The 26,731-nt window shown below is 40.3% G+C and overlaps 2 protein-coding genes across 15 annotated transcripts; one reads left to right on the top strand and one right to left on the bottom strand.

The window, feature by feature from the left end:
* Nucleotides 1-83: 83 nt before the first annotated feature.
* LOC122840388 (serine/threonine-protein kinase Nek5-like) lies at nt 84-20,496 on the top strand. 14 transcript variants are annotated; one of them, XM_044132762.1, is made up of 26 exons: nt 84-320; nt 1,066-1,103; nt 1,786-1,881; nt 2,978-3,074; nt 3,255-3,352; nt 3,468-3,551; nt 4,798-4,868; nt 6,248-6,334; nt 8,073-8,127; nt 8,429-8,542; nt 10,588-10,674; nt 11,522-11,609; nt 12,453-12,482; nt 12,562-12,671; nt 12,771-12,832; nt 13,742-13,942; nt 14,160-14,238; nt 15,350-15,463; nt 15,570-15,617; nt 16,596-16,691; nt 17,581-17,640; nt 17,738-17,812; nt 17,880-18,054; nt 18,131-18,208; nt 18,294-18,402; nt 18,902-20,496. In XM_044132762.1, exons 3-26 carry the CDS (start codon nt 1,876-1,878, stop codon nt 19,131-19,133), a joined length of 2,256 nt encoding a protein of 751 aa, XP_043988697.1. In that variant the 5' UTR covers nt 84-320; nt 1,066-1,103; nt 1,786-1,875; the 3' UTR covers nt 19,134-20,496. The 14 variants fall into 14 exon arrangements, with proteins under 14 accessions (XP_043988697.1, XP_043988693.1, XP_043988683.1 ...); XM_044132758.1 differs by having other exon boundaries at nt 133-320; nt 15,570-15,650; nt 18,128-18,229; XM_044132748.1 differs by having other exon boundaries at nt 133-320; nt 1,745-1,881; nt 15,570-15,650; nt 18,128-18,229.
* LOC122840391 (GDP-Man:Man(3)GlcNAc(2)-PP-Dol alpha-1,2-mannosyltransferase-like) lies at nt 20,211-26,447 on the bottom strand. Its single transcript, XM_044132764.1, has 6 exons — nt 26,311-26,447; nt 25,882-26,103; nt 24,505-24,707; nt 24,130-24,298; nt 22,756-23,387; nt 20,211-21,578 (listed from the first exon to the last, which is right to left on the bottom strand). The coding sequence occupies exons 1-6, from the start codon at nt 26,358-26,360 to the stop codon at nt 21,295-21,297; spliced, it is 1,560 nt and encodes a 519-aa protein (XP_043988699.1). The 5' UTR covers nt 26,361-26,447; the 3' UTR covers nt 20,211-21,294.
* Between the last annotated feature and the right edge of the window lie 284 nt (nt 26,448-26,731).

The following is a 26,731-nucleotide window of genomic DNA, read 5'->3' as shown; positions in this document are numbered from 1 at the left end:
TCAGCTGTCACTGCTCGTGTCATTTGATCGCAGTGGAAATTCATTTGTGATTAAAGTCTCACCCCAACCCCTAACACAGGAGGATCATGGGAAAAGAACCAGGAGTTAAGATGGACGGGTCACCTTGAAAGTATAGAGGAGGGTTGTCGCGTCACAGTTTGGGGACGTTGCTACACTGAAGCATTACATTTACTCACACCACTACATTAGAAATTATTTTTATTTTTGATACTTTGTTTATATTTACTTAAGGTAATCGTTTTTTGATATTGTAAATGTTATACCAAGCAACTCGTCATTTCCTTGCAGTCTAAACTAAGGTAAGCATATTTAGCTAGTTTTGTCGGAGTAGTGGATAAAGAACCACAAACACTTTCTGTCTTTTTTCATTTAAAGTTACAATGGTTATTTTATTTAGTTTAGTTTTTTTTTTTTTTTTTTTTTTTTTTGCTCCGTTAAAAATTTGGTCGATAAAAACACAGTCTCGGAGGATTCATTTTGAAGAACTTTTTACAGGTGCAGTACTGACCTTGTGGAGGTTATATGTGGATGTATTTTAGTCTGACTCGAATGTGACAACAGAAAAATGAGCTGCGAATTGAATCTCCAAATCTCTACTGTTGTTCTGAGGATTTAAGTAACCGCTGTGTCTTTGCACATCGGCTTTAAAGAGCAGGCAGATGAGAGATTCAGATTTCTGTCACTTAGGTGACGGCGTATCACGTATCTGGGTCCTATCAGTTTCCTTTCGAAAAAGAAAATAATAATTTAGTCGCCAAACTGTGGCGTTTTAAGAGATATTTTCTAATCACTAAAATATATTTTGGATTATTAAAAGTAACAGCATTTTAAGATTTTTAACAAAGCTTGAAATTCACTGTTGTGAAAGTAATCACGAGCTTCAAACCAATGATGGGAAAACAACTACAGCTCCCAGTGTTCCCCGCGGCAACTTCTCTAGCTCGCCGCACTGTATTTTTTTTATTTATTTTTTTGTCGAAAGACGGACATTACTGTGACGTCTCGTGACTTTTCAACTTGTTATTGCTGCTTTTCCCCTCTCAGCTATGTTAACTGAAGTGCATCTGTGAAGTTCCATACCCGTAAGTAAACTTATTTATTTAAAAGCGTTAAAAAGGAAGGCTCTACAAGGAAAGAGTAGTCAACTTGCTAACTGTGTTGCCGTATCCATGGCAACGGACATGTTGAATAGAATAGTGTGACACTCACACACACACACACACACACACACACACACCCAGATATGTACACATATATGGCTCCACAATTGTGTTCATGATATCTTGCCGGCCTTCTTTTTACTTTTCATGTGATAGCAGACAGCAGTGTGTTTCACCCAGTTGTGACCTCAAAATAAATACGTCAACGGGTGTGCCTCTCTAATTAACTCAAATGTGTTTGTTAACCTATCAGAAGTTTCCAAAGCCATGACACCAACATCCGGGGCTTTCACTCGTTCATTCTCTATGTAAACTTCTGATCTCGAAGACGATCCTAAATAAATATTTGATGTTTTATTTTTATCAATATTGTGGGATTTAGCAGATGGAAATAATTTTGGTTGGATTCTGGGTGGGCTGGCTCAGCCGGTATGGTGGTCTGATTTGACAGTAGACAGTGAGAAATGTATTTATTTTTTTTAAAACGTTGTAGCTAACGGTTTCCATATTGTTTCTGGCACGGCTAACAGCTCGCTGATGATTCTGTGTTGTGTGCGTGGCAGCATTTCCAGGTGTTATGAATGACTATGAGGTTATCCGGCAGATCGGAGAAGGTGCGTTTGGGAGAGCCTTACTGGTCAGAGACAAACGGGGAGATGGAGACAGGAAGTGCGTGGTGAAGCAGATCGGCCTCATGAAGGTACAGAAACAACAGCGAAACTGCCTGCAGACAGTCTGCTCGGGAAACCCCAAGTGAACAACAAACAACAATTTTATAACATCCAAAAACATAAAAAAGATCAAAATTACTGGAGGAATTCTAATATCTACTTTAAAAATTAACAGACATTTCTCACAGATTTTACAATAACAACATTTCTTAACAAATATCACTAATTTTATCAATATAATCAGGGATATTTTGTTTTCTTGATTGTTTTGGGAGTTTGAAATTAAACAAGTATTTATTTCAGATGCATTAAAGGGGCAGTATTAGGTGAAATTGACTAGTTTGAGCTTTCCGTCATGGTATAACGTTATCCCCTCATCAAAAACATGCCTGGAGTGTTGCTTTAATTCTTTTGCGAATGTTTGAGAAGTCCTTTAATCTCCCGTGGCAACCATTCAGCTGGGAAAAATATGTGGGTGGACTTAGCCCCGCCTTCGAGATGCAGCTCCTCCTCGCAGCTGCAGTTTCCAAGCTGCCGAGCTTCCACCTCACAAAGCAGTCCTCCTCACTCTGCTCCTTCAGACTAGCCAGCAGCAGTTAGCAAACACCCAGTGGAACTGTGAATCTGCTGAGCTCGTTATACGAGCTACTTCTCAGTGGAGCGCAGCTCAAAACGTTGTTGAAGGGATAATTGAGTAGCCCTGAAGGCGGAGCCACAAAAAGAGCAGGAGATTTTAAAGAGACAGAGGCCCAATTTCAAGGCGTTAAATTACGAAGTCACATTTCTTTTAAGTCATATTTGATATCTATGGCAGTTTTGTAACAACTGATATTAACAGCTACTTGATTATGCCATAAAATAGCACTTTATGCCTGCAAAACACATAATACTGAAACCTTTATATGCATTAAAATGTGCAGAAAGTTTTCACATTCTTGGAACAAAATAGAAAAGTTACAAACTAGGAAGAGATTTTGCATCCTCTAAACCTATGAAATATGTTGGAATCTAAAAAATAAATAAATAGTCTCTGCAATATAATAAAGTCCAACCAATTTTAAAAAATGTCTCTTCATTCAACTTTTAGGGCTGTCTCATTGACTACTATGTGTGTTTATTGTCCAGATGTCAGCGAAGGAGAAAGAAGCCTCTAAGAAAGAAGTGACTCTCCTGTCACAGATGAAACACCCAAACATTGTTTCTTTCATCGCTACATTTCAAGGTGGGAGCAGGTTCTCCTTCCAGAGCATTTTATAGACCCACGGATCCACAATTCAGCCACACATTTCTCGTATCCCTACTAGATTTATACTTCCGTCACATTGTTTTACTGTCCTTTTTTGAGACGGCTGTCTCATTTCCTGCCAGAAACGAACCACTTGGAAACCTTTTCTGTGTGCAGAGCAGGGCAGTCTGTACATAGTGATGGAGTACTGCGACGGAGGAGATCTGCTGAAGAAGATCAGCATGCAGAGAGGAATTCCCTTCTCCGAGGCGCAGGTACCGGCTAACCTGAACCCCGGCTGGAAATCTGAAATCTGAGCCTGACTGTCACCAAAGGCCAATGTCTCCCTGTCAGAACGAGGAGAAAAACGGTGAGCTTTGTGTTTGTCAGATTGTGGACTGGTTCATCCAGATCTGCCTGGGCCTCAAGCACATCCACGACCGGAAGATTCTTCACAGAGACATCAAATCTCAGGTGAAACACGCCTAAAAGGAAGACTGAAAATAAAACTAAAGATTACTCAAACACTTAAAAAAAATTTTTTTTTAACCTTTGCATAACTCTTTTAATATCAGACAAATAAACAGGTTTTAGTTTTGTAGGGATATTTTTCTGTGTGAATCTAATGAAGGTACGATGAGAAAAACTTGTTTTTATCGTCTATTTGAACTGCATCGCTCACAGCAAGGTCAGTAAAATGTTCAAATGAAAGTTTATTTATATAATAAATAAAAAAAAGTTGATTTCAGCATGATACAATTACAACAATTTATCATTATATACAAAGTTTCATTAAACTTCCACTGTGGATTTGAAACGGTTTGGACTCTGCCTGGCCTTTACTCACATGAGGACAATTTGTTTTTCCCAGTGACTAAAACTGATTTAGGATCATTTTTGAACATTTCACAATTGTCATTTTTGTATTTCTTATTTTGTCTGTTTAATTCTCGGCTATTTTAAACCTTTAAACTTTTATTACATCCACAAACTGCAGTTTGTTTATTGGGGATTTTATGTGGTAAATCAAAAGAAAGTTGTGACAAATGATTAATTTAGTAAAAATAACGCGTTGTTTTCAATTTGCCTTTTTAAATGGTGCTCTGAAAACCTTCCCCTTCATTTGCATTCTGCCTTCATGTTATCCTGACTCACACCATGCTCATGTTAAAACACGGTAGTGGCAGCGTCATGTTGAAAAATCCGAGCTGATGCAAAAAATGAAAGAAGGGGACTTGACATAACTTGATGACATCATTCCACACTCTGAACTTATTCTTCAATGTTACTATTGCTTATTTGCTTATAATTCAGATTCATCAAACTCAAGGGGAAACGTCTGATGTTATAGGAAAAACTCTGGGAGAGAAAAAGCAGATTTAGTTTTGGTGGCGCTTTGGAAAAGATAACTGGCACAGTATTTATTGCTCTGTGTCTATAAGCATTGTCAACATCTTGTCTCTGGGGTTGAGCTCATTAATTAACAAGCGTTATCATTACAGAGCTCTTTAATTGTACAGCAGAACCGTCCTGAGCTCAGTCCTGCTCTGAACAAAGACCTCTCTCTGTGCCAGCTCCTAGAATAACTCAGCAAGACGACAACACACTGCATTTCTCTTCACAGCCATCTCTCTGTTTCATCAGTCGTATCAGTTTACACACACACACACACACGCACACACACAAATCTGTTTTCATTCCTGCTCTCCCTCTTGCCTAGAATATCTTCCTAACCAGTGGAGGGATGAAAGTAAAGCTGGGGGACTTTGGTATCGCAAGAATTTTGAATAAGTAAGTCAAGTGTGAACCTCACACACACACACACACACACGGTGCAGCTGCCTGTCAGCGAGTCCACCGTAAGTCATGGAGGAGCTCCAAACATCTGATTAGCATTCCTCGAACTGTCAGCTCGGACAAGTAAACACAAGAGTGTAGAAACGGCAGCTGGCTGGTTGCACCTGAATGCAACAGTCGATTCAACAGTAGGATAAAGTGTGTGATTATTGTCTATACTGTACAGAAGGACGAGCCTCTTTATTTTTTGTGACTTTCATTACATAGAAAGATGTAGAAGGCAGAAAAGGAAGACGTTCTGTTTTGGTGTGACAGTCGTACTTCTACATGCTGCTAGAAAAGGAACAATTCTGTAGATATGGATCATTAAATCCATATCTACAGAATTATTAGTATTATTAGTACAGCAAACCTTCTGGCCAAGCACTGGAACAGCAAAAATCTTACCAAGTATTTTTGATCTGATTTCTAGCACAAAAGTATTAGTACACTTGAAATGAGACAAAACTAACTTACAAGTAACTTAAGTCAATGTTTCTTTGATATTGATGGAAAAGGTAGTATTTACAAGTGAAATAATCTGTTATTATAAGTTAAAATGATTCTACTTTTAACTCATACTCTTCCATCACTATCACCAAATTATTGACTTAAATCAAGCTTCTGTATCTTGCTGGAAAGTTATTTGTAAGTTACTTCAAATGCACTAAGATATGTTCACTAGAAATTAGACCAAAAATATTTGGTAAGGTTTTGTGTTTTTGCAGTGTAGCTCCTCAGATTAGATTTGGCTCTGAAAATCTACTTTAGACCAGGAGTCTGTCACACTTTACAACCCAAAGAGCCGTTTCTGCTCTCAGGCCAGACAAATAAAAACTGGTTTTAAGATTTAAAAAAACTACTTATAATGGTAATCTCTCTGAAATTTGTTGTCATCTTTAAACAGCCTCTGTTTCATTTCTATTTTTATGATTTGCAATAAAGGTAAACATACAATGGAGCCAAAAGAGGATGTAAGTTGATGAAAAAGCACACATTACACATAATTTCCCACAAACGGTTGTGAAAACATATCAGTGGCTCTTTTAGTGTAGAAATGCAATGCAAATATTGCAGGGAAAAAAATGAAAGACAAAAAAAGAAACTGGTAATAACCTGAATTTGTTGTTATATCTACACTTAAAAAACATTAGTTCTTTAAAAACGTTTGCTAAAGACGAGACAAGAGACAAAAGGTCCAAAAATTCTTGAAGCTCATATTTTAAAACCAACCAGTCTTCCTTTTTGAACATCGTATCCAATTTGTCTCCGTATTGAGGCTTAACTGAGGGTGGACTGATTGTTATTTATTTATTTTTTTTTTTATGGTTTAGCACCCTGGAGATGGCCAGGACTTGTGTCGGGACGCCATACTACCTCTCACCAGAGATCTGCGAGAGTCGGCCCTACAACAACAAAACGTAGGTAGAAAACCAGAGAGCAGCTTTTTATCTGGAGGTCCTGGTGCAGAACGTGGAGGCAGCAGCCCTGAAGCTGTCTGGGACCCGACTGTGATCTAAGATACAGCAGTAGAAACTGAAAGTGACGGACTGTCTCGGTCTTTTCACCTTAATGCCTCTGAGGTTCTCTGAGTTTTCTCTTTTCCTGTAACTTTGCCCTCACTGCACCGTCTGCCTGTCGCTCTGCTGCTGGTTCAGGGGAATCTACCAACAAATGTTGTTCCTGTTCTGTGCTGATCTTTCAGCAACCAGGTCAATGATTGATGTAAAAGCAATATATTCTCAGTCACATTAGTTTAATATGAAAGCCAACACACCAGGTACACTTCTGTGGGGTTTTACGTTTATATTCAGGCTGTTTTTTTTTTTTTTTTACTTTCTGTACCACTATTATTAAACTTGTCAATGACATCAACTTCACAGAAAGTCTGCTGTTGTTGGGCTTTTTTCCACTAGTTCTCTCAGTTTGGAGGAAATGGCTGACGCGTCACCAAGCGCTGCGTTTCCGTTGAATTAGCCGTGAAATAAAATTCCTCACAATGAGGGCGGAGCTCGTTTGAAATCGGCCCAAAAATTTCTGCTCACTTGTGACGACTGCAGCAGAATTGGGTGGAGTTCAGAGCCCAGATGAGTTCTGAGTGTGTCGGTCGCCACGTCTGGACGACCATGTGTGAGCGCAACAATAAGCCTACGGTTGTGTAATCGTGTTGCTGTGACCTAGTGGAGCTGCAATCCACCCAGAGGGGGTTTCATTCTGACGGCGTGTGCAGACACATCCATGGACCAAACAGCCCTGAACAGGGTGCGTGGGGCGCAGGAAAAGGTGGTGTTTCTCAGGATTACAGCCATGAAAGCAGCAGTCTGATGTTGCGAGAAATAAAGAAGTAAAAATAAAACACAGAAGCAAGTTTTGGTGTCTGAATATACTACAATTCAACACATTGTAGAGTCGGACAAAATCGAAGCTGCTGCCACGAGGACAGGAGGACATTCTCTTCTCACTATAGAGGATCACACTTTATGTCTGTTCACCTCCAGATTGTCTTATCTAAACATCTCAAACTGGGATCAACTGGATGTCTTCAGCCTACATCTGTTCAGTCTATGCAACACTTAGAGATTATTTCTATTTGACCTTGTTTTGAAGCTCATTGGTTGAAGTCGATTGACTGTAACGGTTATTATTAGTTTTTGTTTGTGTGTTTTAAATCAAATAAACTGTCTGTCTGTCTGTTATTTCATCTGCTCTTTTCTGTTCCCGTTTTGACGAGCCTGAGGTCAAACTGACTTCCTCTTCTTTCTGCTCAAGACTCTTTATCAGCGACATTTTGAGGTGGATTTAATTCTGAGCCTCTCGAACTGTTTACCTTCAACCTCTTCTCAAAACGTCAAAGTGCAGTGAAGATTTGTCGCATATGTGACTCTGAGCCAGAACAAAACAAATACCTGAAGACAGTTGGGGTTTTTTTTTCTGATGGCTGTCTAATGTCATTGCATTTAACTTTGTTTTGGTTTATGACTTTTGCTGAGATGATGATAAACTGCATGCAGTGTCTCGTCACGATATGCCAGACGTACTCAGTGGGACGTAAACAGGGAGGATGTTTGTGAAATGGTGTAATTAAAACCAGGGAGAGTCTCTGTAAAACTGATTGAGGTTGGTAAATATTTGCTTTTGTTTGTGTTTTTGCTTCTGCAGAGACATCTGGTCTCTCGGTTGTGTCCTCTATGAACTCTGCAGCCTGAGGCATCCGGTGAGCTCCGCCACGCCGGCAAACGCTTCACCCTCACCGCTTCAGAAACGCTAAGCTAACGCTACCGTCATCCATCTATTATATTACAAAGTCAACTTTCTTTTGAGTCATATTTGGTACATAGAGCATCTTTTCAAACAACGTAATGTAACATGGTGGCTCGACTGATTTAAAATGACCTTACCAAACACAATGCTGCCCCTTTTAAAAAAAAAAAAAGTATTTGCTGCTGTTAAGTTAATTGAATGTTTGCTTCTTTTTGTTCGGGTCTCTTTTACTAATCGTGGGTCTCCACTAACAGTTTGAGGGCAACAGCCTGAGGCAGCTGGTCAGCAAAATCTGCAGAGGCCACTACGCACCTGTCCCTGGTCGCTACTCCCACGACCTTCGCCTGCTGGTTACCCAGCTCTTCAAGGTCGGACACAGTCTTGTCTCTTTTTGTTGCAGCGTTTACGTAACACCACGAGAACAAGTGAGGTTACACAGCAGGTACAAACAAGAACGAGCTCTTCACAGAGGATCGGAGCTGGTTATCAGGTTGAAAATGACTCATCATACCGAAGTGCTACATTTTATTTTTTATTTGCTTTAGTAATATATTTGTTTGTATGATTCCCTTTGGCAGTAGTTAATTAACTCTTTCACAACATTTTTAGGAGGTAAGAATATTTCAGAACTTCAGTTTATTTTAACATTAAGCGTACACGACACCAGAACTTTAGATGTGAGAAAGCTTTAACAATAATGTTTTTGTTTTCTGTTTGAAATGTTTGGGTTTTCACAGTTTTCCCTGTTTCCTTTGTCTACCTTAACGGAGGCGTTCCCAGCTTGACCTGACGTTCCTAAAGAATTTAGAGAAAGTGACTCTGAAGTCGATATAACGACTTGAATAAAAGCCAGCACAATTTGCAGTGCAATTCAGGGATCAAAGAACCGGTACCATGGGATTATAGTCGTTCTCTATTGAAAGGTCTTTGGCAGCAGCAGGTCAGATTAAGTTATAATCTCAAGGTGTAAATGACAGAATGTCACAAACTGTGTTTGTTAGGTCTAAATTACCTGAACAAAGACATAAAGAAGAGACAAGAGTCAGAACTAAGTTTTACCTGCAGGGGGAACACAGAAGAAAACCAGTTACAGATTTCAGATTTTGTTCTGAAGCTTCAACTGAGTCTTCTCCTGCTTTTATTAGAATTGGGAACATCCTAGTTACAGACAGTGGGCAGCCCTGAAGGAAGGGGGAGTAAAAACAGCTGCACACTCACATCAATATAACTCATTTATACAATCTTCAAAAGCATATTTCATAAGATAAGACTACAGGTCTGCAGTTCCTCTGGGCAATCAACTCCAGAATGTCTGGTTCATGGTATCCTCCTCTTTCACTCCTTCCAGAGTTTCTGCAAACACTTTCAACACACTCGAAGCACATCATTAAAATGTAAATACAAAGGTAAATAAATGATGATAGCATAAAATAAAGGTAAAGCAAATAAATGATGATAATATAAAATTCTTCCAACACTGTTTAAGCAGCTGTTTATTATCCTGAGCTTCTTGTGATTCTCTGGAGTCTCTGTTGTCCTCTGTTAGAAATACACAGCTCTTGGTTTCTCTAAAAAAAAAAAAGAAAATGTTCGTCGTTGTACTGTAAAACCGCTGCGTTAAAAACAACCCAGTTTAAGTTATTTTGATAACTTTCTTGCGCTACGTATTGACCAATCCAGGTGTGGATGGACTCAACATTTCACTGTGGAGTTGTGGGTTTAACCTGGCATGCAGAATTAGATTTCTATCCTAAAATATGGATCAAAAGGACTTGATGTCAAATATTAAGGCTACCAATGAGAATAAGCCTTAGTCTGGATTATTAAATGATGAGTATTTGCCTACAAATAAATGATTTTTATTGATCCATTTTCTATATTTGTCTGTCCTTGTAGGGTCATGGGAAGGAATGCTAACAGCAGCATCAACCAGCGAATTAGAGGATTTAGATTTTTGTGTAAAAACTAATCTGGTTCAACAAAAAAAGACAAAAACCCTCTAAAGATTGATATTGTGAAAATATATTTTAAAAAAGTATAAAATATCAACTTTTTGACCAATTCTTTGACTATAGCTAGTACTAGCTTGCTATGCTAACCAATAACAAGTAAACAGCTAATGTTAGCTTCAGAGAATGACCTGCTATGTAGTAGCTAAGGTATTATTGAACACAGTCTTTTTTATGGTCCTATAATTTATTATTTTATTCGTCGTTAGAGGTTCTGATGAGGTTGTTGTTTCTTCTCTCGCACAACAAACTGACTCATAACCTTTCAACATAAATTAGACATAAAATCAATCACAGACACTAAGTGATTGATTTTATGTGAAATAGACATTGTGGGACGTACTGGGAAATATATCATATTTGTAAAACACATTGTTTTTGTTTGTTTGCTTTTGTTTTTCCAGGTCAACCCTCGAGACCGTCCCTCAGTGAGCTCCATCCTCCGACGTCCATTTCTAGAAAAGCACGTCGGTAAACACGCCAACGCTCAGGTAATGGGCCAGTCGTTTAAACATTCATGTTAGTGAAAGGATGTCCATGATAAATGGTGGCTTTGCTTAGAACATATACAAATAAGGGACAAAAATAAAACTCTTTTTAAAGGTCGTTTTAAAAAAAAGCATAAATAGATTATATCTGTTTTTTAATACACAGAGCGCCAGTACAAAGCAAAAACTTTACTTCATTTTATGTGATAGACCAATATCAGCTCAAAGTTCTCCATAATTGTGAAGTAGAAGAAGAAACAAACGTGGTTTCTAATTTTTTATTTTTTATTTTTTTTGTAAATTAAAATCTGTAAAGTATATTTATGCCCTCTGACACTTTGTAGAGTCACTTTAGTTTGCAGCTACAGCTGCAGGACTCTACCAACTCTCCACATCTACAGACTGATATTTTAGATTTTTTTTTCCCCCCATTCTTTTCTAAACCAAGCTCCAGCTCGGAGAACGTCTGTGTTCATCATTTACCAAGCGTTGCCACAGATTGTCAATTGGATTTAATTGTCACATGATGGGTTGAGCATATTTTCGTGAGATGTCTAAAGCTTAGGATTTTGTTTTATAACCTAGTTCTGCTTTAAGCGTCTGCAGAATGTCATCTGACGTGTCTGCTACATTCCTTGGTCTTTGTTATGCTGTTTGATTTCTGATTTTCAATAAAAGCAAAAAAAAAAAAAAAAAAAAATCTCTAATGCCTCTACAGAACATACCAAAGACTTGTTCTGCTTCTCATAAAATCTGTCAAATTCTTATTGGCTTTCATAAACAGTGATGATGTAAGATATGAGTTATCGGTGTAAAGGCTTGTGTGCTTGTGGGTTTTCGGTGTTTGCAGATGATGCAGGGGGAGTTAAACCACACAGCTTCCCATCGAAACGGAACTGCAGCTGCATCAATAAGAACAGGAGCATCGAAACCGGCAGGTAACGCAGCACAAAGCACCAAGTGAGAACTCATCAACTGGGTGTTGTGTTTTTTTTTTTTTTTCAAAATAAGAGTTCATTGACCTCTGATCGTGTCAGTATTACTCTCCTAGATGGCTCTGGGACGGTTTTGGCAGCACTGGACCATTTAGAAAACATTCAGGCCACATTTAAAATGAAATCCACTATTTAGTACCACAGGAGAACATGAAAGCCCTAACTGTGCACTGCAAAAACACAAAGTCTTACCAAGAAATGTTCCAAAAATATTTTTTTCCTCTTAAAAACAAAGCTTGGAGAGATATTTGCGATTAATCTCAAAATTTCAGATTTCTTTTTTTCTAGCAAATTTTTGAGTTTTGGAGCTCAGAAGTGGGCTGCACAGTGGCGCAGTTGGTAGAGCTGTTGCCTTGCAGCAAGAAGGTCCTGGGTTCGATTCCCGGCCGGGGATCTTTCTGCATGGAGTTTGCATGTTCTCCCTGTGCATGGTGGGTTCTCTCCGGGTTCTCCGGCTTCCTCCCACAGTCCAAAAACATGAATGTCAGGTTAATTGGTTTCTCTAAATTCTCCCTAGGTGTGAGTGTGTGTGTGTGAATGGTTGTGTGTCTCTGTGTTGCCCTGCGACAGACTGGTGACCTGTCCAGGGTGACCCCACCTCTCGCCTGGAACGTTAGCTGGAGATAGAAACCAGCAACCCTCCTGACCCCATTAGGGCCAAAGGGTGAACAGAAAATGGATGGAGCTCAGAAGTTTGCTTATTTTTTCTTGTAAATTTCTGAAATGAATCTCAAAATATCTTGAGTTTTATGGTGGGAATTCACTCCTTTTTTTCCCCATCCATAGTGACCCTCACACACTGCGATGGAAAACTCGGTAGGTTTTATTTTTAAACGTTTTCCCTCCAACAAACAGTAGATATGAAAACGGAGCCATTTTCTTCTCCGCTGTCCAGAGAAGATGCAGAAGGCGAGAGCAGCAGAGTGGGCGGGGCCAGCAGGCAGGAAACCCGCTGCTAAACGGGACCACAGAGCGCCGTTCAGAGTGGTCGCCGCTCCATACAAAGTGCGTCCGAAGCAGCATCATAAGCTCTCTTTTTTTAATCCAGTATCCTGTTTTTTTATGTTTCTGTTAGTTTAACTTTGTATTTATCGTCTGTTGCAGCCTCGTCATCAAAAAGCAGCCAAACCAGCCGCAGACGGAGGAGCGCTAGCAGGGATTCAGAAGTGGGTAGTAAAAACCTCCAATTACTGTAAAAAGGCACAAATTTAACTCCTGGAAATAAATTTGCTTAACTTTGGAAAAAAAAAAAATCAGATTTTTCAGTACAGTTTTTGTAATAGGATGATGTGGTTTTTCAGTCATATTGAAAATTAGAACATCTTTCCTCATTCAAAGTGTTTACATCCGGGTCCACCCTGATTCTTAATGACTTATCATGTGGACACGTTTGTTCAGGTGTGATTTTAATCACATTTCTGATGTAACTGAAACACTGCATTTGCAAAATTGTCTTTTTTTTCCGAGTGAAATATCAAAATTATTTGCAATAGAAACGCAGCTACTGAGTAAACCTTGTCTGATACTTCTGTGTTAGCTTGTAAAGTGTTAGTGAATGTTTATCGCCTAATAGTTTGATCATGGTTAACCTCTAAGAAGTTTGAGAAACCGAAAGAATATTGTTATATACGATGGCAATATTAGGACTATAGCAGATAAAAAATAGAGTACATATCTGCCAAAAACTTTGAATTTAATCTAAGAAATACTTAAAAAGTTGTAAATTTTTTTACTTTTTTAACATTTTTGAAGGTGGAAAAAAAATTCTAGAAAATTCCTGGGATGTATCTAAAAAATCTGAGCGTTTTCTAGCAATTTTTTACTTTTTAAACTCAGAAATTTCCACGTTTTTTCTGGAAAATTTCTGCTATCAATCTGAAAAAATAAAGTTGTTGGAAATGCACTCCTCTTCTTTTATCTACCGTCATAGATACAGCAGCGAAGGACGTTATATTTTTAAAAGGTTTCCTTTGAAAAGTGGTAAAGATTTAAAAAACTGCCCGGAGGAGAGAGCGGTTCATGTTCCGATCCAGTCGTTCTTTTGAACTTCTGAAGTGAATATGTTGTTCTTCTAGCTGCGGGTTGGATGGGAGGCAGGCTGACAGCCACTACCAGCACTATCACGCCCAACTGGATGTCATTCAGAGGAGGAATAAGGACATTCCTGCTGGTGTTGCTCCACCTCCGGCTCCTGATCCTGCGGCTCTGGAGCGAGTCCTGGACGTGAACCTGCAGTACTGGGAACAAGATGGTCCACTAGTGGAACCATACCAGCTGTGAGTGGCACAAACAGGCAGCACATTTCTGTAAAACATCAACAAAAATATGCAATCTTTTTTTTTTTTTTTTTTACAACTTTTTACAACTGAAGTTGTCCAGCAGGACTAAATTGTTTCTGACCGTTTTCACTCCTTATGGAGAGCTTCAGTGAGTTTCATCTTGTTCCCATTGCCATGGTAACACGTGTTCACCTTCACCTGTTGTGTCTGCCAGTGTGGCTGCAGCTCGTAACGAGTACCTGCAGAGGAAACACGAGGCCAGCCTGTATAAACTGAGAGCAGAAAAACAGCTGGTAAGACCAAACCTCCACACAGTCAGGTTGGCTCAAACCCTGAAAAAAAATAAAAATAAACCCTCTGCAGTGAGTGGTTCTAACAACTAACACTAATATTAGGCCATCATTTATTTTAATGGATGGATTTAGAAGCAGACGTGGATTAAAACAAAAACATATATCTGTATGCATAAATACGACAGCTGATGATGATGATGAGTAATGAATAAATGTTATCAGGAAGTGAATCTTTCATTTGTAGCGCTTCATCGCACTGTTTTCATAGTTCAAAAAACATTTTACATGGAACCAAACATCAAGGAATAAAAGCCATTTTGTGAAATATCTAGAACTGTCACAACTATGAAGTATGTGTGTCACATTTGATGGCTGTATAATGCATGTTTATTCTGATTAAAGGCTTAAAATGTACAGTGTGCTGCTACATTAGAATAGATTAGATTACCTGTGCCATGACAAACACCCTCTAATTTTTATTTCCGTATTTTAATTAGTGCCTAAACATCTAGAGCTGAACATTCAGTTCTCTATATACAGCTTATGGTCAAATAATTATTAGCTGAAGTTATCTGGAAATGGGTCTCCATTTCAAGCTCTCGGTATGCCGATGTGAGTGAATCTTTGAGTGAATCTTCAGTTCAGTTTGTGGAGTTTAAAGTACTACAGTATGTGAACATTAGAAATAGTTCTGGGTATAAAAATGCTATTTGGCCACAGAAAGAGAAAAAAAAAAACAGAGTAGAACAGAATATTTGTTATTGTAGACGTTCACGGAAATCTTGCAAAACTGAACAAGAACTGAACTGTTTGGTTGAGAACATGATTTTAACTGCTAGAATATAGTTAGTACTGAAGAATCTAGATCTATAATAATTAACTATATATATATTACATGTTATAGTCATCTGAAAATAAATCTTTCACATGAACATCATTAAAATAAGTGCAACTCAAAACTGGCATCATTAAATCAAAATCTGCAATCATAAGTAGAAAAGGGACGAATATTAATATTGTCAACTTCAAGCTTATTTAAATACTATTTACTCTATTTAAAAGACTTTTCTCTGTTGTTTTGTTGCCTTGGTGACTTTTCTATCGTCTCCAGGGTCTGCGGCCGTGTACAGCTGAGAATAAAAGGCAGCCAGGCGGCCAGGAGCAGGAAGTTGGACCACCTGACAACCAGCACTTTCCTCAGGAAAGAAAATATGAAGGGCAGCAGGTGGGACACTGAACAAACACCTGCATAAATTAATGTGTAAAATGATAAAAAAAATAAGTTCTACAAATATCTAAAATGAAATATATGTGTGTGTGTGTGTGTGTAGGAGTATCTGCGTCAGCTTGATCACATCAGGCAGCAGTATCATCAGGAGGTGAGACAGATGAGACAGAAAGCTGAATCAGAGGTATGCAAATTCGATTATATAATATATCATGTAAATATATACAGAGTTTGTATAATGTGGCGCAGTGGATAGCGCAACCCACATTTGGAGGCCTTCACCTCGACGCGGCCGTCGTGGGTTCGATTCCCAGACCCGGCCGACATTTGCCGCATGTCTTCCCCCCTCTCGTTCTCCCTTCCTGTCAGCCTACTGTCATATCAGGGACACTAAAAAGACCCCTGGAGGGGAAAAAAATTTTTTAAAAGAAAAATAAAATAGTTTGTGTAATATGCACAGACATATTCAATAAATTAATATGTTCCAATTTGTCAGGTTAAAGACACCTTTTTAAAAAACAACCTTTTTGTAGGTATTTAACATACTTTTCTTTTTTTTCCATTAAGCCCAGGTTTGATTTTTTTTTCATATTAAAACTATTTTTGTTGATTTTGTCGTGTTTTAACATAATCGCACCAGTAATCAGAGCTTTAAAACGTCACTCTGAGTGGAATTAATCTGTATCATGACGACTCCCTTCATGATGGAGTCACTAAAATACATGCAACTTTTCAACAACACTCCTATTCATAGAATTTGTAACATCAGAGGTAAGGCATATTTAAAACTACAGTAGCAGAATATTCAAAAGGTTTTTCCAGATGTCAGAATAAATCCGGATAGTTCTGTAAATATCCTGTTCAAAACTGCTTTGCTGAAACATAAATAAATCTTTTTTTGTTGTTTGTGGCTCAAAAGGTAAACAATGTGAGCTTTCACACAGTCTCCGCTCAGCATATAAACCACAGAGGGGGAATGTTTGGGTTTGGGTTTGGCTGCATGTTCGATGCAGCAGCTGCGTGTGATGAAGCTGACGTGCGTCCCAAAAGCTCACAAGGCACCTAAAGTTTGATCTGGAACAGAATTAATAGCAGCAGCTTCATACATGTGTTTGTTTGTACTCATCAGCCACAAGATAAACAAAGAACCTTTGTGGTGGAAAAAGCACAAGAGCCGGAGCCCGCCTCGGATCCTGAAGAACAGCAGAAGGAAACACCTGCTCAGGTACCAATAACCACAGGAAAACAGAAACACACTGCAGGAAAATCGACTTTGAGCCTTATACCGTATGTGATGTTGAAGTTAGTTTGATATTTACATAATTTGAGCTCAGAAATCCAACTTGTGCAGAATACTGTAAGACTGTTTATTGTTTTGGGAAAGTGGGCAGTTAAAACCACGACATTTTTATACACTAAATAAAAAGTGTATAAAAATGTCTGGTGTATGTCTAGTGTATAAAATAAAAAGTTTTTATACACTAAATAAAAAGACACACATTTTTTGCCCCTCACCCTCTGAATCAGGTCAGACTTTTCTTGTTTTAGCTTAGAGTTACCAAAATTATGTCCATTTGTGAAATGCTAGAAAACTTAGCGGGAACTTTCCTCAAATTCAGACGTTTTCATACATTTGTATCAGTATCTGATGTATGACTTAACTTAGCGGTTTGCACATAAAGTCCCCCCACATTTAAGTCATATCTCATATGACGTAAAAAAAAAAAGAAAGTTGACAGATTTGAAATGGTTTGAAAAAAAGAGAAGGCAGCTCCTGTTATAAAACATTTTATTAATTTGTTATATGTAGTCAAACTAAGTTAGCCAAACATACTTTTTTAAAAAAATTTTTTAGCATGAATAAACTTAATGTATTTACTGGCATAAACTTAATTTGATTATTTTTTTTCAAGCTGGCTCACCTGTCTTTCAGTGCATGTAATGTTTGACCTGAGCGTTTAGGCCTTTACAGCTACACTGTGATCAGATGTGTTGGGCGATCACCTTCTGTTCTTCTGGTTTCAAGCTGTATCTGTTCATAAGGAAACCTGCTCAAATCCTTCATATTTGTCATTAAGTCTCTCAGGTTACACAGTTTTTCCTTCCTGCTGCAGGACATGTGGCAGGTCAGAGAAGAAAACGAGGGAAATTCTCAGAAAAAACCCAAAGATAAGGTGAGGTTCTGCCTGCTGAACCTAAAAAAAAAAAAAAAAAAGAGACTTGATTCAAATACTTAAACACAACAGCATTGAAATCTTTTGGCATCTGCAGAAGGGAATCATGTTTGAAATCCGGCTGGATGAAGAAGAAGAAACAAAGGAGGAGAGGAAAAACGAAGAGAAGCAGGTAGAAGAATTGAAACAAAGTCATTTTTGCTACATGGCTCCAATTTTCTTCTCCTCTCACCAAACAGGAAGTGGACCCTCTCAATCGTACGCTAAGCTTCCAGGAAGGCGAGGCGCTGAAGCTCAAAGACTGGTCAAAGGAGAGAAAGGGGTGGAGCCAAAGGACCCCTCAGACTCTGCTGGACGCCCTGGCCAATATGGACGTCAGCTCTGCTTACAGCACGGCGGCTGAGCCTTCAGAAGGTGCAGCAGGCACAACGACTGAAGTATCCCATGGTTTTTTTTTTAAAGCTCCACATCTCTGACACGTCTCCAGCAGGTCGCAGGCAGTGGACCAGCGGCCCCCCCAGCTCCCTGCTCAACGCTCTGGCTGAACTCACACCAAGTCTGGACACGGGTCAGGCCAAAACACCAACAGGCAAGAAACCGAAGGCTCAGGAGATTCACTGAACGTGGAACGCTGAACTGTTTGTCCTCTATAGACGCTGCGCAGGGAGAGGAGGAGAAGGGAACACAAAGAGAAGAGGAAGAGGACTCGGACATAGAGATGGATGAAGAGCGTCTGGAGTCGAGGTCTGATGATGACGACACGTGAGTTCACGCTTTAACTTCACTCTGGACACAGTATGGTACAAACCACATATTTTTTTTAAAAAAGTAAGCAAATACAAATTAAAGGTGACTTTAAGGCTGAACAATAAACATGTTTATTACATTTTTTGCAAAAAAACCAAACTATTATAATATGAGATTTCAGTTCTGCCTATTTTGAGCTCCTGTCAGAATGAGCTGTTTTAGGGCTCCGTCACTTTAAATCCAAGTGAGCTGCTGCTGGCCACGCCCCCCAATTTCAACTTTTACAATTGCTGCAAACGGATGCTCCATTTTACAGCCGTACGTCTTCGAAAAGTATTAGTAGAGCGTCGTGCACAATCAACAAAAATGGACACAGCATTTTCATAACAACTTGCGTTACTTGATGATGCTGTGAAAGGATACTATGTGTCTGAAAAATAAATTCTGAATCTTCAAATATAACAAAGGGAAGGTAAATGTAGGAGTGATGTGTTTTTTGTGTTTTTTTTTTCAGGAATTTTGAGGAGTCGGAGGACGAGCTGAGAGACGCCGTGGCGGACTCCATGAGGAACCTTTACGTCATGGACGACTCGAGCTCTGGAGGAAACACGCCGGAGACGCAGGAGGAGGGTGAAGAAGCAGAGAGGAAGGACGGAGGAGCAGATGGCTCTTCAGGTCATCAGCAAGCCCAAGCAGAGGTCAGCAGGTCAGGGTGTGAAGGTTCACCAAACGGATGTTTCTCGTAAATCTGAAGAGTCCCAGACAGACAAGAGGGCAGCTTTAGACAAGCATCAGGCTGAAATGATTCAGTGGTTTGCTAACAGATTGATTATTCTGAATGAACTGCCTTAAAATGTGTGAAAGAAGTGAAAAATCTTTATTTACTAAAAACATAAAAAATAAACTTGTGGCTTACCTGTCATTTAGTTTTCCAACTTCACCTCTGATACCAAACAGAGGGAGACACTGAATGTAACCAGGATTATCAGTCACAGATTGTGAAATGTACGTCTGTTTACTGTGCAGCACTTTTCAAGTTAATTTAGACAAAATATTGTTTGAGAGAAAATCAATGGTCACCTTTCAGTGGAATATATAATCAATTTTACAACTTTTCACTTGTGTTTGGACTTGAACCTCAGACCTGTCGTATTCATTTCTATGTTCAAAGTTGAGGAATATGTAAAACTGTCTTTTTGTTCTTCTAAGCCACCCAGCAGAACACAACAGTGGCAAAAGGAAAATATTATCATCATTTAGCTACAAATGCTAACATTGTCCAGTTCTGACCAGTACTGTCCCTTTAAAGCACACAGGCAGCAGCATTCCTGTTTCTTCCAGCTGTGACGTCTCTGGAGTACTTTATGCTAGCAAGTTGTGCAAAGGTTATGCAGAATCTGTCGGCAGTGAATGGAAGCAGCCAAAAGTCTCACTTTTATTCACATAATCAGTTCGCATTTTACTTCTGATGGGTTTAGTTGCACTAAAGTAATTGAGCTATTTTTCCCGAGAACATAACTTGTCACTAACTCTAAATGAGTAACTTTACACATGCCGTAATAGAATATTTGTTGTTTATTGTTTATAAACAAATCTCCAGTAACCATGAAGTACCTGGCTTCCATGCATATTATTATTATACTTCTGAGTGTACTGTGAGACTTTTACCACAAGGGGGCAGCACACACACAAAAAAATATCAGCTGCATCTTTTACTTTTCTTTTGCGTTTATTGTGTATTATTCAAGTGTAATTTCCATTTCTCCAGGACTCTAAACATTCTCTGTACACAGACTTAAAGAGTATCGAAGCCTCTTTAAAAATGAGGGTTTGTAATACACCTTTTATTATATCATCATGCCAATCAAAAACAGGAATGCGGGAGGAGAGCAACAACATCCAGACAAGGTAGATTTGGCATTCACCTCAGCTAAACCTTCATATTAAATATAACTATAGAGATTAGACGAAGCAGCAACAAGAGAAAGCCTTTTAACTTAACCTCTAATGACAGAAAAATCATATTAACGTAACCCATTTCATTGTTTTAGAAGTCAGAAAAAATTATTCTCTTCAAAATCATGTCAGCATCCACAGTAAAACCCAGAACGAAACTCAAAAAAAAAAAAAATCTGTTTTACAGTTGCTATAATTCTCCCCAGATTAGTTGACAGTGAGTATAATCCAAGTCCAGCTTAGTAAAAACAGAAACACTCAAAGCAGAAGGGGGAAACTAAACGCCTCTTTGCATAAACCAATCAGACTGAACTGCATCCTGAAGTGAGGATGTGTGACAACCAGATGATTGACCAATTAAACAACCGCAAAAACTTTCATTCATCTATTTGAGTCAAATGTCAAGATGATCCTCTTTAAACATGACCCTAAACATTCATCAGTTCACAACTACAGAGAGTTTCCTGAAACCTGGACTATATTTTACTCGGTTCAGGAAACGCACATCCACATATGGGCCTGGAACACGCCGTCATTCATACGACCCACAATGCATTTCTACATATCGATGGGAATGTTCAGGTTCTTTCTCCTCAGTCTCCACAGAGTGAAGATTTTTATCTGGAGGGCAAGCAGAGAAATTTGACTAATTTAGAAATGTCTTATTTACTGGTAAGTAATGTAATAATGAGGCACTGTGTTGTGCTTCAACTGTTAGCTTAGCTTGTTTTAAACAGACATAAGATCACTGCCCAGTGATATTAGTGTAAGTTACAAAGTGTGAAGTAGGAAAAGCTTTCCAAAAAAGACAGCAGAAAGGAAGTGACTCAGATCACTCGGTGCATTCTTCCTCTCCTGAGCTTCTTCTGTTTTCAAATTCCAGCCTGCTGGCTTTCTGTACAGACAGCCGTCTCTAGTCCCAGTTGGACACCAGGTCTCCTTCATTCGTCCTCACCGCACCATCTGATTCATCAGCGCCTCAGTGGCGGCGAGGAAACAAGTGTTGAACTCCTGGTCTGAGAACCGCCCCACGGATTCCCGCGCTGCGTGTTTTATCTCCAGCTTAGCCGAAGGCGTCAGCGTCAGGATGGTTTCCATGGCCGCGGCGTAGCTGTCCTCGCTGTCTGCCAGGAAGCCCGTCTGCCTGCCCTCGTGCGCCACCACGATGTCCAGCTTCGGGCCGCCTGACTTGTGGGCGAGTACGATGGCTCCCGCGGCCATGCACTCCACCACTCCTAGAACGACAGAGACAGGATAGATTATGGATTTATGCTAGCAAGCATATGGACTATGGTTTTATGGTGAACTGTCTAAACCATAAAACCCGACTTATCTTACGAAATAATAGCATGAAGTCATTTAAAGACACAAAGCAGGGTTTCTGTGCGTTTCTGCAGGTTTCACCAACTCAAATTTAAGACTTTTTAAAGACCATCATGAATGGAATTTAAGACCTGTATCTCCTCAGAGATGTGCAAACATCATCCAGCCAACTGGGGATAAACTTGCACTAACCCATGCAATAATGTCAGCTTGCTAGCAGCTAGTTAGCGGGAGCCTTAACCCTGACAACCAGCACATCTTGAGTTACAGAATACAATAAAGATGTCTGCTCACGACTTCTGCCTGACAGAAAACTCCTGCTAATACAGAAAATATGAGATGAAATAGTTCTGCCAAGACAAAATTTAAAACTTGTGATGTATTATTTAATGCCAACTTACTTTTTAAAAGGAATTTCAAGGCCTTAATTTTAGATAATTTTAAGATACTTTATTTTTTCCCCCACCAGGGGGTCCTTTTTGTGGGCTCTAGTGTCCCTTATACAACAGTAGGCTGACAGGAAAGGGGGAAGGAGAGGGGGGAAGACATGCGGCAGATGTCGCCGTGTCTGGGAATCAAATCCGCGACGGCCGCGTCGAGGACTGAAGGCCTCCAAACGTGGGGCGCGCTACCCTCTACGCCACCGGAGCACGCCCCTTAAGATACTTTTTAAGGATGACAACCTGAGAAACATGCAACTCATGCAAATCCTCTAGATTTCTTCTGCTTTTTATGCCTTTTGCTTTAGAAACTTTGGAAAATGCATATAAAATGCTGATATGGAAAATCTATAAAAATAAAAAAAACTGCTTCTCGTCTTTTTTTATTTTTATCTTATGCAAGTCAAATCAGATTAAATAACCGTAAATAATCTATGGCTGAAATGATTAATCAAATGAATTGTGATAAATTGATTATTGAAATAATTGTCAAAAACATGGTAATGGATTACCAACTGGTTGATGTAAACAATAATCACCAGATCATCCCTACGCCGTCTCTCAGTCTCTACCGACCTCTGCAGTCTTCGGATGCGTATCAAATACTTCTCTATGGTAACACAGACGTGGACGTTTCTTGTGTTCTCACCGATGCCGAAGTGTTCGTTCCACATGGTGTGCAGCCCGATGGTGGCGCTCACCAGCTCCCTCTTCAGCTCGTCGAAGGGAACGTTGAGCTTGAAGTCGACGCGGTCGGAGACGCCGAGCTCCTGACAGAGCCCCCGCAGCATCAGCACCCGGTCCTCGTCTTCCCGGTTCCTGCAGCCGCCGATCAGCACCAGCCGCAGCGCCTCCCGGCCCCCGGGCCCGTCCCCCTTCCTGTCCAGCAGCTTGGCAAACGCTCTGATTTGCAGCGGGTGGTCCTTCTCCGGCCTGAACTGACCCACGGACACAATGGAGTGGCACTTCCTGTCTCCTCCTCCTCTTCCGTCCTCTTCGCCCCCCAGCTCCTCCCAGCCCTCCTCCAGCTCGTCTTCGTCCTCCTCCCCCTCCAGCGGGACGTCCAGGAAGGCCCTGACGTCGCACGGCGGGTACACCACGCTGGTGCGGCCAGGGCAGCGCCACAGGGCCAAGATGTGTCCCAGCGTCCAGGTGGAGTTCACCATGACGACGTCGCTGCAGGAGCCGGCCAGGCCGTAGAGCAGAGCGAAGAGGCAGTAGTACAGCACCTTCAGGGCGCTCAGAACCGGGTTTCTGGAGATGAAGTCCGCATTGTTGAACCTGAAGTTAAAGGTTTGGGGGAAATATGTTAAAGTTTCTGCTCAGAGTTAGAGGACGTTTCACTGGAGGGACAGGGTTCTGTATTTTCCAGCCACTTAGAATCACTTAATAGCGCAATGAAGTAGCTATGTTACCTTCAGTTGTTAAAAATATCCTATATATAAAATATGAAACTTGACTGTAATTTAACGCCTCTCTCTCTTTAAGAAGCTCCTGCTCTTTCTAAACAGGAAGTAAGCGAGTAAAGCTAATGAAACGGGCTAAAAACAAGAGCCTGATTTCTTCTTTTGTCTTCAAAGAAACTTGATGCTAAATTTTTTTTAAACTGACAGCCTGATCAGAAATGTTATATTTGACATTTTCTGCACTGCTTCTTCCATGAGAGCATCAATAAATATCAATACATTTGAAAATATGACTAAATACAGTTACTGTGTGCAGATTGGTGACATAAATATATTTTTTTTTATAATTTTCAATGTGGCGCCTTGTTTCGGATGGGAATGGTTTTCCAGAACAATGTGTATTTGTGGTTTTATGACTGCTGTGCCATTCACTCACACCCACTCAAGCGTTTTCTTAAAAATAAGTGAAAAAACAGTTTTTTCAGGAGACGTTTTGTCACGAAGATGGAGCTACATGATTAAAGGATTTCCCAAACATATCAAGGCAAGACTCCAGGTGTGTTTTTGAAGAGGAAGCAACATTAAAACTTGATGTAAAGCTGAACGGTGATCTCTACCTGGGGTTCCTCTCTCTGACCACAGACAACATGTCCGTGCTCACGGTGGGATAATGGACGTAGCTCGCCACCTTGCAGCCTCCCAAGTAGCGGAAGATTGGAAGCGTAAAGGCGTAGCCCATGGAGTCGATGTACAGGTCAGGAACAAAAGCTGTGAGAGCTTCCCACCCTAAAACACACAGACACACACACACACACTCCTCTGTTAGCTGCTTTAGCACAAAGAAGAAGAAAAAACCCAAAGATCCAGAAAGACCTAGAGTTGTAGAAGCACAGATTATTGTCGATTGACCAGAACTGACCCTAAAACTGAACTGTGTATCTTTACTTTTTCTAAACTCTTAACACTCAACGCACGTTACGTTCATGTCTTACCAAGAAACATGGAGCCCAGGCTCTGTCCCAGCAGGGTGAAGTGAGGGTACGAAGTGGCCTCCACCAGGCCGCGGTGACGCAGGAAGATGAAGGTGACGGGTCGGGGCAGAGTTATGTTGAAACGCTGCCGCGCCCCCTCCAGGACCTGTTGACCAGTCACTCCCTTGTCCCCCGTGTACACCACAAAGGAGACATTGGAGTATCTGGAATTATGGCGAGGCAACGGTTGCCATAAGTTCTCCATTATTAGATTTTCAAATATAAAAAAAAAAAAAAAAGATGAAGGAAGACAGCAGACAGGTCAGAGAGAAGGATCTGGAGAAATTTAAAGCAGAGTTGGCTTATCAATCCATCATCTAAAACAGGAAGGTACATGGCACAACCACAAACCTATCAAGCATCACGTAGCAGAATCAGTTACCAGGGCAACTGTCAGGCAAGCTCTCCGTATACTGACTTTTATGGAAGAAAACCTTTGAGGAAAAACAACTGAAGGAAAGTGCTCTTAAAACTGAGATTATAACTAAATGTTTCCACTCTCTATGGAGGTAGGGGTGGGCATTTATCGTATCGTTTATCAGCTATCGTGATAAATTTCTTATAAGAATTTATTGTTATGACAAATTCCAATTAATGATGTTTAAAACCAAACAAAACTGTCCATATTGTCGAAGTTTGTTAATTTTACTATATTTTCCACTGTTTGTTCAATGAGAGCATCAATACATAATAAATTTGGAAATATGACTAAATGCACACAGTTTATTGATACAGATCAAATTTCTCACTAGTGTCCTAAAGAAGCACATTACAAATGTTAATGTTTTCTAGAGCATCATTTGTGTTTCTCTATAATATATACAATATATAGATACCTAAAAAATAAGTAATCTTTTCACTTTTATTGTTATCCCAAAAGTACTGTAAATTACCAGGATAAACTTTAAGTCTATGTGGCCCACCACTATATGGAGGTTGAAAACTGGACATTACTGAGGTTTTAGAAAGACTATCGCACTCTAACGGGATTATGGGACGTGATCGTGAGGCGCTGTGTTGCAGAGGGTCACGTCGACAGGCAGGTCACTCAAACCTTGTGTGCTCTTATCACCAGTTGTGTAAACAATTAAACCATTGCTTTTTAAAGGTTTCTTGGTTCTCTAGTAGCTACTTATGGAACAGCAAGGAAACAGGAACTAGAGAATCGAGAGGAAATACCGGGAATCGAACTCGGGACAACCGCATCGAACATTGTGCGCGCGAGCTGCCAGCTGAGCCGCCCGAAACCTTTAAATCCTCCCTGTCAGTGACGTGACGGAACAGGTATTATTTAGAGAAAATGATGCGGCTGGGCTTTATTCCGGAGCGCTGGGTTACCGGTTCATGAGGGCCCTCAGGGAGCACCAGAGCACCCGCTCTCCGCCTCCTCCTGCGTTGCAGTACGGGTGGAAGAAAGCCACAGCCGGGCCGCCGTCCTGAGCGCGGCGGGTCTTGCGGCGACCCTGAAACCACACGCGGAGCCCCAGCAGAACCAGGAGCAGCAGCAGGGTCAGGGCCAGGCTGAGGTAGACGCAGGGCATCACCAGGGACCACAGCAACCTGCGGTGGAGGGAGACGGAGAGCTGAGAGCAGGGCGGAAAAAGTTCACCTGAGGCGGTTTCAAACCCGCTTCGGTTTGACGTTAGCCTGCTAGATGCTAGGCTAAACTTAGCACTGTCCCCTCAATTAAATTTTAAGCAATAAATTAATGCATTTCTCTCCGACACTTTCTTTATAATGCTATATTTTTCGCAAAAAGCAGAGTACCTCATCAAGTCGCAGAAGCACAGAGAGAAGTGGTGGTGGTGTCCTGCCATTTTGACAACACAGCGTCTGAGGTGACGCCACAACCTGTCAGCTGACCGAGCCTCCGCTCTCTGATTGGCTCAGCGTTTTGTTTACCTACACGTCATCAACATGTGATAGACTACTTCTGCCCTCCGAGGGAAGCAAGCCGTGGTTCACGAGTGTGTGTTTAACAGTTTTTATATACGTCACCACATTTAATTAATTCAGAAGCAAAAGATTGAAAGAAAGAAAAAATCACACTTAGCAACCGCATTGAAAGCAACGCAATCTAGAAATTATGTGACGAAAAAGGGAACCTCCATCCTTGGTGCATTTCTTAACGTGAACTGGTGGATCATCCAGGAAGTGGCCTATCAGAGTGAGCTGAGCTTATGACGTC

This window comes from Gambusia affinis, linkage group LG11, assembly GCF_019740435.1.
Source record: "Gambusia affinis linkage group LG11, SWU_Gaff_1.0, whole genome shotgun sequence".
NCBI classification, from domain to species: Eukaryota; Metazoa; Chordata; class Actinopteri; order Cyprinodontiformes; family Poeciliidae; genus Gambusia; species Gambusia affinis.
This window is presented reverse-complemented; position numbering and strand designations above follow the sequence as displayed.

Excerpts from the sequence above, each read along its gene's own strand:
- LOC122840388 (XM_044132748.1), top strand. The coding sequence starts at position 1,759 with ATGAATGACTATGAGGTTATCCGGCAGATCGGAGAAGGTGCGTTTGGG. Across the intron at positions 18,230-18,293 it reads TCAGGCCAAAACACCAACAG|ACGCTGCGCAGGGAGAGGAG; the intron begins GCAAGAAACCGA and ends TGTCCTCTATAG. Across the intron at positions 18,403-18,901 it reads AGGTCTGATGATGACGACAC|GAATTTTGAGGAGTCGGAGG; the intron begins GTGAGTTCACGC and ends TTTTTTTTTCAG.
- LOC122840391 (XM_044132764.1), bottom strand. The coding sequence starts at position 26,360 with ATGGCAGGACACCACCACCACTTCTCTCTGTGCTTCTGCGACTTGATG. Across the intron at positions 24,299-24,504 it reads CCTGGGCTCCATGTTTCTTG|GGTGGGAAGCTCTCACAGCT; the intron begins GTAAGACATGAA and ends TGTGTGTTTTAG. Across the intron at positions 23,388-24,129 it reads GTCAGAGAGAGGAACCCCAG|GTTCAACAATGCGGACTTCA; the intron begins GTAGAGATCACC and ends CTTTAACTTCAG.